Source organism: Corvus cornix, chromosome 26 (genome assembly GCF_000738735.6).
Source record: "Corvus cornix cornix isolate S_Up_H32 chromosome 26, ASM73873v5, whole genome shotgun sequence".
Classification (NCBI taxonomy): Eukaryota; Metazoa; Chordata; class Aves; order Passeriformes; family Corvidae; genus Corvus; species Corvus cornix.
This window is the reverse complement of record NC_046354.1, coordinates 3,020,650-3,034,960: the sequence shown is the minus strand read 5'-3', so window position 1 is coordinate 3,034,960 and position 14,311 is coordinate 3,020,650. Positions and strand designations below refer to the sequence as shown.

Sequence of the window (14,311 nt, the reverse complement as noted above, 5' to 3'; positions counted from 1 at the left end):
GCTGCAGGAGCCCTTTGCTTGTGCTGTCACTGTGCTGCCTTGGGCAGGTCCTGCCTCCCGCTCCCTGCCTTCGATTTTGGGAAGGACAGAGGGTTCCTACAGGGAATTCCCTGTTTCCCATACCTGTTCCTTCAGCTCGTTCAGCTGGGAGGTGAGGTGGGACACGAGCTTCATGGTGGTGTTGAGTTTGTCCTGCAGGTTGCGGATCTCGTTCTGCTCCCCTTCCCCTTCATTGCTGACCAGAGACATGGCTCGCATCCGGGGGAACCAGTCCAGGTTCTTGTTCTGGGAAGGTGACCACGGACAAGGGGAGTTGGGGTGAGGGGTAAGAGAGGAGGAGGGAAGAAGGATTTAACCAGCAGCCTCCCTGTGCTTAGGGATTGAAGAAATTCTCTCTGCAAAAATCTGTCATTTTTCCACGAATGGTTCGTTTCTAGGCTGGTTCATGCACTCAAGTGCAGAAGTTTTTCTTTCCTTGCTTTCCTTTCCCTCCCTTGCCTCAAAACCACCTTGAAGCCCCACTCCCAGCTTGGTTCAACCCTTCAACTCATGGGACAAACCCTCAAAGAGACCATGTGGGAAAAACCAGCTCAGGATGAACTCAGGCACTGCACCATTAGTCAGTATTTTCCAAAAGGACTTCCCAGAGCTGTTTTTCCTTGGCCAGCCCCTTTTTCCCAGGGCAGGCAGGTTGGGATAGCCAAGGAGCTGCCCCGAGGGCACCTGTACCTTTATCATCTGTGCCACGTAGCTCTCAGGACCTGTGTAGTCGGTCTTGTTCTTCACCCGCACCAGCACGATGAAGTACAGGTAGTTCCACATGTTGTGTTCGTATTTGATGTGCTCCTCAAAGGACACGGTCTTGTTGTCAAACTTGTCCCTTTCCAGCCCTGGGAAAAGTGGAGGAGGACAGGGAGGAGATGGGGAGGGGAGGAGGCGAGTGAGGAGCAAACACAGGGAAGGAAATTCAGCCAAGTGCGTCCCCTCCCAAAAGTGACATTCAAGTGCTTTTAATAATTAGTTGGCATTTAGCACATAAACATCCAAACCAGGGGGAACCAACCCAGCTGGGGGTTCAGGAGACTTCCAGTTAAAGTTACAGAATCAGAGAATCATGGAATGGTTTGGGTTGGAAGGACCTTAAAGCCCATCCAGTTCCACCCCTGCCATGGGCAGGGACACCTCCCATTATCACAGGTTGCTCCAAGTCCCATCCAACCTGGCCTGGGACACTGCCAGGGATCCAGGGGCAGCCACAGCTTCTCTGGGCACCCTGTGCCAGGGCCTGCCCACCCTTGCAGGGAAGAATTCCATCCCAAATCCTGCTGGCCCTGCCTCTGCTCAGTAAAGTAAACCCAGAGGATCTTTAAAGGAAAAAGCAGAGACATTTACTGGGGTTTTCTTTTTTTTTTTTTTTTTGATGCCTTCTGCTGACTGAAAGGATTCCAGCCCATTTTCTCTTTTGGATTTCCTCAGTGATATGTTGTTTTTTTCCCCCACTGGCCAAGGGAAGGTCTCAGCAGTGAGATGCACAGCGACAAGGACCCCACAATGTGGTTTTAGTTTAACACCCCCTTAGCAGGGTGAGGAGCAACAGCAAGAATTTCCCTCCAGTCGTGTCCTTGTTTAAACCCCTCTCAGTGCAGTGACCTCTCGCTGAACAGATTCCAGCTTTGCAGTGATAAATAAAATCCAGAATCCAGCTGAAATCCTTTTCTTTCCCCCAACCTGGGAGGGCAGGAAGAGCTTTGGGGCAATTCCTGTACTCCCAGTGCTCACCACAGATGAAACAGGTGGTCTTCAGGATCTCTTCCTTCTTCTGTTTCTCACTCCTCAGATCAGCAAAGGTGTCAATAATGACCCCGAAGATGAGGTTGAGGACGATGATGATGACAATGAAGAAGAAGAGGAGGTCGTAGACAACTCGAGCAGGGAACAGGGACTCCTGTAATAGATGAGAGGGAGAACTGGGTGTCTTGCACCCCAGCCCTGTGACACTGAGGCATTAGGGGAGGAGGAGAACGTGAAGGATGGAGCTGGATGTGTCCCAGCTCCCAGGGAGGGGGATGCAGTGAATGCAGCAGGGTTTAGCAGGAGAAAGAGGTCCCAGGTGCTGTCCCCACTCACGTCCTTGGAGGGTTTCCTCAGGATGTCCCCCACGCCGCCGCCGTTGCGCAGGCCGTGGTTGAGGACGGTGACAATGCACATGAGCAGCGTGTCACAGGCACGTTCCCACTGCTCCGGGTCGGCTGCTGTGGAGGAGGAGGAGAGCAGAGCGAGGGCTCAGAGCGCAGACAGGGCCCCAGACCCTGGCAGTGGGATGGCTCCAGCTGCAGTGACAGTGACACAGCAGCAGCTGCCTGGTGTGGATGTCCCAGCCAGCCATATCCCGGCAGCTCCTCCAGCAGCCAAACGCTCCCGGAGCTCCCACCTCCTTTCTGATTAAATAAATCTACCCCAACATTTTTTATGCCAGGATCAGTGTGAAATTGCCAGGCCTCTTGCCCAATACATCCCAGGAAGTGGATTTAATTTCCACCTTGGAAAAGCTGGGATTTTCCTGAGCTGGCTGGCAAATCCACGCTGCCACAGAGAGCTGGCATTTCCACGGAGCTCTCTTACCTTCCAAGGCAGTGGGTGCAGCAGAGCAGCTGATTTTGTCACTGCTGCACGACTCCATGAAGGTCTCCACGTTCCTTTGCATCCCCAAGGGATCATCTGCAAGGAAGAGACCCCAGCCCTGTGAGAGCAGCTGGGGCCTCTCCCCTGCAACCACTCTGCAACCTCTCCTTCTCACCGCTGCCACAGGCTCCCAGGAAGATGCCAACCTTGGGGAAAGGTTGCCTCGTATTCTCCTACTTTTTCTAGGCTTTGAAGCTTTTTCTCAAGGTTGAGACCCCACAGTGCTGACCCTTCATTTGTAGCCCTGTGCCCCCTTCTCTGCCACCACGAACCCCAAACCCTGCTGCGTGCAGCACGAGCACAAAGCTGTCCTCTTTGGGACCCCAAACCAGTGGGGCTTTTAAACCCAGTTAAACACAGCACACCCTGAGACGTGTGTGGAGGGTCCCACAGTGTCCCATGACTCCGAGCACTGCCCAACCTTTGGCTTTGCTGTCCGGCAGCCGGTCCACCTCGAGGATGAAGTCATCCTTCAGGAACAGGAAGCCCACGATGGAGAAGAGGTAGACGAGGATGAGGGCCAGCAGGGCTGTCAGCAGGATGGAGCGCCCGTTCCGCGTCACGCTTTTGATGACATTAAACAAGGTCTCCTCTCGGTAGATCAAGTCAAACAGCTGAAAGGGCCCAGGAGCAAAGAAATGCTGCGGGGTGTTTCTCTTGATAATGCCTGGCCTATCTATATCCCCTTTTATCCTGAGATCTTGGATCGCTCAGCAGACCTTGACTAACTTTTCTCACAAAGCCTTTAAGTTTCCCAGCTTACTGAAGGGAAGCAGAGAAGAATGGAGTGACTTATGCACAGCAGGAGAGCCAAGAATAGGCCACATGTACCCTGGCTCTGCCCTCACCAGCTCACGTTGCCTCCCAGCTGACCCAGATAAAGCACACAGCAGATTAGAGAGAGAGATACAGCCCAGGACCAGGAGAGAGACAGCAATAGATACTGTCGGGAGGCAGAAAGCTCAGCCCACGCAAAGAATAGAGCCCAGGGAATTGTTCTCTCCGCTATCAATCAGCCCCTGGGAGGTGTCACAGGAACCTTCCAGCTCCCAAGGCAGCAGCCAGGCTGCCCGTGCCCCCCAGCCACTGCGTTTATTGTACCAGGATGCTGTAGAAGAGCTCGTGCACGAAGAGCCCCAGGACGCTGGTCACGATGTAGCCGACGTGGTACAGGAATTCCACGTCCATGATCATGGCCTTGTAGCCACGGATGAAGGTGCCTCGGTTGCCCACGAAGCTCACCACGAACACGATCTTGTTGGTCAGCTAGGGACGGCCAGAAATGGGAGGGAGTGGGGTTTGCTGTGCTCTGGGAATGCAGGACAGCTTCCTGCTTCCCCAGCACGTGGAAAACTTACATTGAGAGCTCCCAGGATGTTGAGGGTGAGCCCGATGCCCAGGTAGTAGATGGAGCGCAGGATCAGGGCCACCAGCAGTGGCCTCACCCCGTAGCGCTTGGTGAACAGGGCCATGATGGAGAAGCAGATCAGGATCCAGAAGAGCAGCGAGATCAGTGGGGAATCCAGCACCCCTGGGAAGAGGAGACACACGCACAGTAAAGGCAGGGGCACTGCTGCTGCCAGGCTCTCCAGCCACACCAATGAGCTCGTATCAGAGATGATGCTGCTGCACTGGGAAGATTTGTGTAGGTTCAGGTGGTTTTTACCAATACATTCCCTAACATCTTTTATCCGAGGGCTCAGAGCCACTGTCAGTGATGGAGGCTTTGCCTGACCACAGGAATGTATCCCGTCACTGCTTCCCACACTGCACACACAGGGGAAGGGCAGCCCAGGAGAAGAGAGGTTTCCCTGAGAAGGAAGGGGTGGGAGGGCTGGAAGCTGAAATCCTGACTCAATCCTTTATCCAGCAGAAAGGACCTGGGGTTTTAGGAGCCTGAAGGAGCCCAAGGATGAGGGCAGTGCCAATTTTCCTGCATGTGAAGATCCCTTCCCCTCCCACCCCAAGGAGCAGCAGGTGCTGGGGCACTCACCCATGGAAGTGGCTTCCACATAGGGGTAGAAGAAAGCGATGATGATGTTGATGAAGACGGCCAGGTTGAAGGAAATGCTTCCCCAGAGCGTCATTCTGCGGGAGAACCAGTACATCAGCGGCATGCCTGGGGGGAGAGGAGGCAACACACAAACCTCAGCCAGCCTCGTGCCAACCGGGTCCTTCCCGACCCCCTGTGTCCCCCTGGACCCCCTGTGTCATCCCACACCCTCTGTGTCCTCCCTGCCCCTCTGTGCCCTGCAGCTGCTGGTCCCAGACCAACCCAGCCTCCCACCTCCTTCAAAACATTCATGAAGTGTTTGGAAAACATTCCTGCTCATCTGCTGCAAGAGAAGTGCACCTTCTAAGTGGCTCTGCTCACATTCCTTGGTTTCCCAGCTCTCTGGCCTGCTCTGACACCCTGGAATCAGGTTGGCTCTGTCCTCCCTCACAGCTGCTGCGCTACTCTTTAGCTGCATCCCAGTATCCACAGTGTGACTCCCTACTCAGCTCCTGCGCTTCACAGCCAGGATTTCCACCCTGAAAACCCCTGAGCAGGTCTACAGGGGGCAGAGAAACAGGTTTTATTTCCCATGTGCAGCTACGAGACCCTGGCGTAGGAGAAGGCACCTGAAAGGTGGAATCCCAGGGAATGTGAGTAAAGTGCACCTCAGACTGTGGGATCCTGGGATTTTAACCCTCACTCCCTGCACCCTGCCAGGTGTGTGGTGCTCTGCAGAGCCCGGGCAGCTCAGCGATGCCATTCCCAGGAGTGCAGCCCTTTCCCAGCAGGAATTCTCCCCAGTTTCCCACCGGGGGAGCCCGGGGGAGGCTCTGCCTTGCTCTTACTGCGCAGCTTCTTCTGCCACTCCATCTCGTTGTGCAGGAAGGAGGACTGGTCAAAGAAGTCGCTGACTTTGCTGCCCTGCTCGTCCTGCTCCGTGGTGGTGAAGAGCCGGTACTTGGTCTCCTTGGTGAGGAACTCGCAGATCCCGGGCACAGGGAAGATGATCTGCTCCATGCTCCGGTCCAGCCGCACGATCTGCGGGGAGCAGAGCTCTCAGACCCTGCCCTGCTGTGGTTTTTTCCCCCTTCCCAGCTCCAGCTGTGCCTTCCCCTCCTCCCTCCCGCTCCACAGGATCCAAATGTTGTCAGCCACTCATTTAAAAGCTCCCAAACTGCCCCGAGCAGGGCAGCCGTGGCTGTGGTAAGTGGAAGTGTGGGAACAGGGGATCCATGCCGAGGATGAGGCTGCTGGACCAGCTGCATCCCTCTGCTGCTGGGAGAGAAGGGAAGGGTCCAGGGGGCTGCTCATCCCTCAGTTCCTGGAGCTAATGCTCCTGCCAGCATGGGGATGGGAAGAGGGGATGGCTCCAGGTGCAAAATAATCGGACATAAGGCGTCTGGAGCCGGGTGGGATTCATGGGCCACGGACAGGCTGCAAAGCCAACAGCCAAGGGGTCTTGCCTCGATTTGGGACGTGTGTTTCTCGTAATAAGCCAGCGGATCCTCCTCTTCCTCCTGCACCGGCGCCGTGGACTTCAGCATCTGCGACAGCTGCTTGTTGTTGAGGCTGAGCTGCACGGGGAGAGGGAAAGGGAGAGGATGAGGATCCAGCCAGAAGCTGGCTCTGACTGTTTCCACAACGTGCCTCAACAACTCCCACGGCTGATGAGGTTTTCAGGGAAAAGCAAATGAATTAAAGCTTCCATAGGGGGTGCGAGTGCTCCCCGCGGTGACGGACAATCGATTCCCTGCAATAATTACATCCAAGTGCTGCTAATCCACAAATTACAAACCAGTGCTCACAAAACCCCAGGGAAATCATATTCCTGCTGAATCTTGTCGGGATCTGAGGTACCCGGGCAAGGAACAGCAGCAAAGGACTTGGCCCTTCCTTTCTGAAGGGAAGGGGGGAAGTGGGGAAGGGCAGGACCCTCCAGGGCCACCAGTCCGCATCACGCCACAACAGGGCACACACACCTGTGGGCTTGTACCTCTGGCTAAAAGGGCATTTAGGTGTCTTTCCCTCTTTAATCCCCTGGGAAACACCAAAATCGATCAAATCCTGAACAACAAAGCCCAGGTGGGCTCAGCAAGGGCTCCTTGCAGCCTCGGGTCAGGGCAGCTCGGGGGGGGGCTGTGCCTTCACCCCTGAGGTCTCTCCGTACCATGGATGAGATTCCCTCCTCCTCCTCCTCCTGGATTCGCTTCACTGGCTTCAGGAGCTGCTGCAGAGACTTGTTGTGTCGGGAGAGCTGGGAGGGGACAGGGATGGTGACAGTGAGCACAGGCTGGCACGCAGCCACCAGCGGACACAGGAGTGGGACATGAGCACAGGGGGAGCAGGATGGACAGCGAGCTGTGGCTTTTCCCCACAGCCAAAGGCACATTTGGCTCCCCAGGGAGGCCAATCTGGCTGGAGGAAATGTGCACAAATGTGGAGGAAAATGTGCACAAATGTGGAGGAAAATGTGCACAAATGTGGAGGAAAACGTGCAACCTGTGAGCACAGCCTGGCACATCCCTGCTCTCACAGCTCCCTACCTGCAGCGCCAGGATGTAAATGTTGTGTCCGACTTCCCGGGGAGAAACCTCGGCGTTCTCGCACTCCTCCTCCTGCAGATAAGCCTTCTTGATCACATCCACCTGCAAGGCAGCACGGGCCACTGAGCTCCTCCCCACTCCCTGCTTCCTTCTCCGGCCAGGATTTGAGCAGGAGCAGAAGCAGTGGGGCAGGTGAGGTGGTTCTTGGGTGCAAAGCAGAAACTGCAGCAGGACCCGGGGCACAGGGAGCTCAGCCACGGGCTGGGGGCTCGGCGGGACGTTCCCAGTTCCCTCACCAGTTCCTGCGGACGGAGGCTGATGAGGATGCGCTCGGCATTTTCGCTGTCGTGCCGGCTCTCCATGAGGGCCAGGAGGAGCTTGGAGGCATTGTCCTGGTGAGGAGAGGCCCTTGGTGAGGGGAGCTGTGCCAGGCCACTGCCCAGGGCTTTGGGGTGGGCAGAAATGTCCCATGTCCCTGCCAACTCCCCTGTGCCAGAGGCACCTGAGTGTGGTGGAGATGCCCCAGCCCTGCCCCACGGAGCCCATCTGATCCCACAGCCGTGGGTCTGACACAGGCAGGGTCCCCTCTACAGTGTCCGCCTCGCCCCACAGCACACCCTGTGACCCTGCCAGTGACACACGCAGTGACACACGCAGTGACAGTGACACTCGCAGTGACACTCGCAGTGACGCACAGTGACACAGACACTGACAGTGACACGCAGTGACACAAACAGTGACACACACAGTAACACACACAGTGATGCACAGTGACACACACGCAGGGACACACACAGGGACACACACAGTGACACACACAGTGACACATGCAGTGACACACACAGTGACACACAGTGACACATGCAGTGACACACGCAGTGACACACGTGCAGTGACACTCAGTGACACACGCAGTGACACACATTGACACATGCAGTGACACACGCAGTGACACACGTGCAGTGACACGCGTGCAGTGTTGTGCAGTGACACACGCAGTGACACCCACAGTGACACACGCACAGTGACACTCAGTGACACATGCAGTGACACATGTGCAGTGACACACGCACAGTGACACTCAGTGACACATGCAGTGACATGCGTGCAGTGACACACGTGCAGTGACACACGTGCAGTGACACGCAGTGACACACGTGCAGTGACACGCGTGCAGTGACACACGCCGTGACACGCGCAGTGACACACGCACAGTGACACTCAGTGACACATGCAGTGACACATGTGCAGTGACACACGCACAGTGACACTCAGTGACACACGCGCAGTGACACACGTGCAGTGACACACGCCGTGACACGCACACGCGTCCCCACCACCCCAGCCCAGGCCTCTGTGCACCTTCAGCTGCAGGACCAGGTCCATCCGGTACTTGCAGAGGGGGCTGATGTCGTTTAGGATCAGGGCTGTGATGATGTCGATCCCGTTGGACTCGTGGGTCACGATGCAGCTCTGGGGGAGTCGGGCAGCGTGTTATCCCACAGATCTCCCAGTCCTCCCAGCTCCACCCTCCAGCACAGCCCTGGTCCAAAACACTGCCCTGCCTGCAGCCCCGACCCTGCCCAATCAGCCCAGGACCCCCAAACCTCCCCTCTCCCTGAAGAGGGCCCCTGAATTATTTCCCCCCCATCTGCATCACCAGCAGCTGGTGACCTGTGCAGGAGCCCTGTGACCTCTGCTGCCCACGTTCTGCTCCTGTTGACACTCTGAACCCAAAACCTGTCCCTGCCTCTGCAGCTTGCCCACACACGTGCCCCCCCAAATCCTCCTCTGATCAGCGATGAGATTTGGGGAATGACCCCCAGGGAGCCCCCGGACCTGGTTCTCGTGGCAGGGCCCCTGGCAGTACTCGGTCAGGGTCTCCAGGGTCTGGGTGATGAGAGCCACGTTGTACTCGTTGATGTAGAGGCCGAGCAGCCCCAGCCCGCCCGTGGTGCTGCCGCACATGATGTCCAAGAACTGCAGCGTCTCACACACCAGGTTGTAGTTGGTTTTGTTGTTCTGGCACCGCAGGAAGTTCTGTGGAGCAGAGCCCAGGAGTGGGGTCCTGATCCCTCTCTCCCCACACCCCTCCAGCTGCAGTTTGAAGGACATTAGGGCTGGGACCACCCCTGTAACCTACAGACCTCAGTCCCACAGCCCCAAATTATCCGCAAGGGATGGTGCATTGCACATGAGGAAGCTGAGGCACAGAGCTGCTGCTGCCACAGCATTTAGGGGCCAAACTGGGGCAGATCCCAGCCTTCCCCCAGCCCAACGCCACAGCTGACCCCCAGATCCCTGGAGCCCCAGCCCCAACCTGCAGGTCACGGTTGTGGTTCTCGCAGAGCAGCTGCAGGAAGCGCAGGATGGGCTCCATGATCAGCACCGTCACCCCCATCTCGTTGTTCTGGCCCTGCTCGCCGGGGTCGTGGCCCTTGTGGAACCCCGCGGCCATCGGGTACCGCGTGGGGGTGCCAGGCATCAGGAAGGTGTCTCCTCGTCCTACAGGGAATTGTCCCCTCAATCAGCTCAGGCTGTCACTGAGCCACTGCTGGCCTGCCTGAGGGGACAAGGGGACACGGCCCCGTACCTTTGGTGCCAGGGTCTGGCTCGTCCTTGTCCTCGCGGGGCTTGTTGCCGATGTCACTCATGTTCACCGACACTGTGGACTTCGTCTCCTGCTGCGCCTTCTTCATCCGGTCGTGCAGAACCTTGAAGAACTTCTCGGACTTCTTGTCACTCATCATGAGGTTGTAAAAGGATTTCTGGTAAAAGGACACTCGTTCAGGTCCCCACCACTGGGTCCAAAGTGTCCCTGCCTGTCCCTCAGAGCAGCAGCCTCAGCACTCCAGACCTACTCCAGGACAACCTGGGTTTTGCCTGGAGCCCCACTGGGCTTTGCACACACAATTTTTCAGCTTCCCTGTGGCAACGGGTTTGGGATAACCCCTGCAGTCCCCCACAAGAGCTGCAGCCCTGAGCCATTGTAGGAATTCCCGGCAGAGGGCATCAGCAGAACTCCAGAAACAACCTGGAACCACCTGCCCCTCCCGCAGCCTCCAGCCGTGGAGCTGGGAAACTCAAATCATCAGACTTCAGCACTATCAGGAGGTATTTTGGCCAAACCCATTGCCCAGGGCTGAGCACTGGACCCTCACTCTGCCCACATCAACCCCTGGCTGCCCAATCCCCCTCAGCACCTGGATCTCAGTGTTGCCGCCGTCCAGCAGGCGGATGGCCAGCAGGATGCTCTCCTGGAAGATCTTCTCGTTCTTGGTGTTCATGATGAGGTCAGCCACCAACTTGGTGGCCCCTTCACGGTCCAGCCGGCACTGGACAGCAGCAATGGCTGACCAGTCCTGGTCCTGGCCTGTGTGAGAGGACAGAGGGGTGTGATGCTGTGGTAGCACAGAGCCAGCACAGCTGCACCACTGCCGGGGCATCTCAGTGCCATCCCTTCACCTCCCCAAATCCTCTGCTCCTGTGCAAGTGGGAAAGTGGCAACCAGCCACCGACCTGGTCCCATCACGGCTTGGGAGCCGGGAATTTGAGGTGTGTGGGAGCAGGAAAAGAGGGGAAGGGGCAGGAGAGGGGCACTCACCTCCCCCAGCAGCGTCCCCCATCTCCCCCTTGGAGCTGGACCTCTTGTTCTGCAGGTAATTGTTCATGAGCATTTTCCGCAGCAGGTTGCCCTGCCAAGGCAAACAAACGTCACCGGCGTCCCCATGCCAAGGCCGGGGCCAGGGCAGAACTGGCCAAGCACCCCTGGGTGCCCAGGGAGGGCTCTGCCAGCCTGGGAGCGTGGACACGGCTCACGGTGCTCACCCTCTCTCCGTACTTGTTCCTCTTCACCAGCATCTGCTGCAGCGTCCTCAGCACCTTGATGCAGAGCTTCTCCTCCGTCTCCATGAGGTCCTTGGTGTGCTGCACCAGCCTGGCACGGCAAAGCCATTGTCACCCAGCTGGGAGGGACCCGGGGATCCCTGAGGGAACCACCCCCAGCGCCCCTCAGGGCTGCGGGCACGCAGGAGGTGATGCCGTGATGATTTTTTGCCTTTTCTTTTTATATACCTTTATGTATTCTCAGTATTCTTAACATACATGCTTATAATTCTTTAAACCTGATATCTTAACATAGTGCTAGTATTCGACCAGGCCAAAAACCCAAACATCCTAAAAACTTCACAGTTAAAAACCAGAAAACCTTATGCTATCTTAAGAAACCAAGGTTCTCTCTGGAACAGAACAGATTCTATAAACTAAAATTAAGCCCATCTGGAGAAAAAATACTTTAAAATAGAGAGATGTCACACCATTCATTTAAACCTCTCACTGAAGAATCTTTGTCAAATATGCTAATTTGCAAAGTCTATAAAATCATGTACACGATCTACCGTGTGAGTACATTTCGACATATTCCCCCTTGACAAATTGTTACACCATAAAAATCCTTACTAAAAACCGAGGTAAAAACCCTTTTATCCCTTAACTGTATCTAACTCTTAATTCTAACACCAAGGAAAAGGCATCACAGGGATGCACAGCCCACTCAGGATGAGGATCCCAAACCCTTCCCAGCACCCCCAGGGCAATCCCAAACCCCCCTCACTTGGACAGGAACCCCCCGCTCTCGCAGCGCTGGAACGCCTCCGTCCCCTCCATGAAGAGCAGCTCCGGCCGGTGCAGGACGTCCACCAGCACGGACAGCTCGGCCTCCACCAGAGGCTTCAAGCGATCCTCCAGGGCGTTGATGATGTCCTGCAAGCCACAGCACCCCCCTTCAGAGCCACGGGACACACGGCAGAGGGACCCTGCAACCCTGAGCCCCGCCACGCCCTGCCCCGCACCTGCAGCTTCTCGATGATGTTCTTGTAGTCCCACTGGTTGGGGGTGGCGGACACGCGGGGGAAGGTGCGCGTGGCCGCCTTGTAGCTCGAGGTGTTCCTCTGCACCGTGCTGGTGGAGCTGCTGTTGAGCAGGGAGCTCACGTGGGCGTCCAGGTCCATGGGCAGCGCGATGGAGCGGCTCTTGGCTGCGGGACACGGGCATGGGGTTGGGACAGCCACGACCCAGCTGAGTCTCACCGCCCTGCCCGGGCACCCCTTCGCCAGCGTTCACCTCATTTGCAGCAGAGATTTGGGGTAAATACACGCCTAAACTCCTGCAGGCCAGTGAGGGCGGAGTGTTCCCACATATCCCAACACCCACAGCCCCATATGGGGTGGAAACAGGCTCCAGTTTTTTGGTTGGGAAAGCCCAGCGTGGGGAGGTTGTAAGCACCCTGCCTGGAATTCCAAAGGGAAATCCCCACCCAGAGCCCAACCAGCAGCAATCCTTTCCACGGTGACTCAGAGCTAGCAGCTCTCAGCCTGAGTCAGGCAGCTGCACGCCGAGGGCAAAGTCCTGGCCAGGGAAAACCACTGTCAGTGTTGGCTTTGTGTCCAGGCAGGGACACACCAGGGAGCTCCCAGGCAAGCCCAGGCTCTGGTTATCCCCACATTATCTTGGGCATGCTGAGACGAAGCTCAAAACAAAGCAAATCCCGGAGCCAAACGTGCCCATCCATCCCCAGCTGGCAGCCCCTCACCGCGGCGTCCTGCCACCCCCACAGGAGGGACAGCGTGTCCTGCTCGCCGCTGGGCAGAGACAGCCCAGGGTGGCTCTGTCCCCTGTCCCCTGGGCACGGCGATGGCTCCTTACCGACCATGGCCAGTGTGCGGATGCAGGACTCCACTGAGCTCTTGTGCTGCTGCTGCAGCCACGGACACTCCAGCAGCCGCATGGTGGACTGGAGAAGCTGCACCACGATGGTCTGGTGGGTCTGGAGGAGACAGAAATGTCAGTACACATGTTCAGACCATATTTTGGGGGGCTGGCTTAGCCACTGTCCTCCCTCTGCCACCCTGCCCACCCCCGGTCACCTGCAGCGAGGTGCTGTTCTCCGAGAAGGGCGAGCTGAAGAACGCGTTGATGGTGTCCAGCACCACCGTCAGCACGTACTTCTCCAGGGTGGCGTCCGGGAGGCGCTTCTCCCGCTTCTTGCACATCTGTGAGGACAGGGAGGATGCTGATGGCACCGGGGCGAGCTCATGTCTGCCCAGAGGCTGCTGGGACCGTGTCCAGCTGAAGGACATGGCCGGTGGCACAGCTCCTTGGTCACGCCAGAGAGCCCTGAGCGCTCCGCAGCCCCACAAGTGACAGCCACAAGGGTCCCCACAGTGCCCAAGCCCCACAGGGTCTTGGTGACACCACCCTGTCCCCATCCAAGCCACAGCTGCCGTGTCACTGCCACCCAACCCTCCCCACGCACCTGGGCCATGTCCAGGGTGAAGTTCTCGAAGAGGGTCCAGATGTGGTTGCTGGTGTAGATCTCCTTCATCTCCACCTCCGTGTCCACGTAGCAGTGGTTGACAAAGTTCACGTAGGCCATCTTCACCTGCCGGGGAGGGGGAAAGGGGCAGGGACACCGTCACGGGACAATCAGTGCAGAGCCCTGGTGTCCTCCTGGCTGCCACCCCGTACCTCCGTGATGCAGTCCTCGTGTGTCACCACCCGCACCACGTCCTCCAGGGGCAGCAGGGACGTGCACTTGATCTCAGTGTAGACGTTCTTGCCCTCGGCGCAGGCAGCCAGCAGGTCCACCAGGGAGATGTGGTACATCAGGGGGCTGTTCTCCTCCACCCCGTCCCTGGCTGCCGTCATCATCTCCAGCAGCGTGGCCAGCGAAGCCTTGTCGTTGTAGAAAACCACCACGTCGTCCCCGGCATTGGTGAGCTGCAGGGAAGGGTCAGTGCTCAGTGGTCACCACTCTGAAAAAGGAGGGTCAGAAACCTCCGAGGCCAAGGGTGTCCCCTCTGCAGTGGGGGATGAGCAGCAGTGGCCAGGAAGGGGAACAGGGATTTGTGTTTACGGGGAAAACCAGGCATTTTCAGTACAATCAGAAATTGTGGGACTCCCAGACTGGCTCTTGGACCTTGCACTGAGCACCTGGAGCTGGCTGATGGCCACTCAAGATAGCCACCAGCACTGGGGCTGGCTGGTTCCTAGGAGCACCCAGCACGGCTGGAAGGCTCTTCTCAAGGAAGAA

The 14,311-nt window shown here is 57.2% G+C and overlaps 1 protein-coding gene across 1 annotated transcript in view; it reads right to left on the bottom strand.

Moving 5' to 3' along the window:
- ITPR3 (inositol 1,4,5-trisphosphate receptor type 3) overlaps positions 1-14,311 on the bottom strand; it is a 38,176-nt gene that overhangs the window by 1,060 nt on the left and 22,805 nt on the right. The window contains exons 31-57 of the mRNA XM_039565232.1: positions 13,747-13,998; positions 13,535-13,660; positions 13,146-13,271; positions 12,925-13,045; positions 12,072-12,256; positions 11,834-11,982; positions 11,050-11,158; positions 10,826-10,916; positions 10,425-10,594; positions 9,815-9,989; positions 9,542-9,726; positions 9,061-9,261; positions 8,584-8,694; positions 7,518-7,613; positions 7,222-7,323; positions 6,846-6,932; positions 6,142-6,252; positions 5,524-5,716; positions 4,676-4,801; positions 4,041-4,213; positions 3,784-3,948; positions 3,104-3,296; positions 2,623-2,718; positions 2,128-2,252; positions 1,780-1,945; positions 730-890; positions 124-285 (exon numbers count right to left, since the gene is read on the bottom strand). Of these exons, the coding sequence (XP_039421166.1) occupies positions 124-285; positions 730-890; positions 1,780-1,945; positions 2,128-2,252; positions 2,623-2,718; positions 3,104-3,296; positions 3,784-3,948; positions 4,041-4,213; positions 4,676-4,801; positions 5,524-5,716; positions 6,142-6,252; positions 6,846-6,932; positions 7,222-7,323; positions 7,518-7,613; positions 8,584-8,694; positions 9,061-9,261; positions 9,542-9,726; positions 9,815-9,989; positions 10,425-10,594; positions 10,826-10,916; positions 11,050-11,158; positions 11,834-11,982; positions 12,072-12,256; positions 12,925-13,045; positions 13,146-13,271; positions 13,535-13,660; positions 13,747-13,998 (3,957 nt within the window). The remainder of the gene's footprint in view (positions 1-123; positions 286-729; positions 891-1,779; positions 1,946-2,127; positions 2,253-2,622; positions 2,719-3,103; positions 3,297-3,783; positions 3,949-4,040; positions 4,214-4,675; positions 4,802-5,523; positions 5,717-6,141; positions 6,253-6,845; positions 6,933-7,221; positions 7,324-7,517; positions 7,614-8,583; positions 8,695-9,060; positions 9,262-9,541; positions 9,727-9,814; positions 9,990-10,424; positions 10,595-10,825; positions 10,917-11,049; positions 11,159-11,833; positions 11,983-12,071; positions 12,257-12,924; positions 13,046-13,145; positions 13,272-13,534; positions 13,661-13,746; positions 13,999-14,311) is intronic.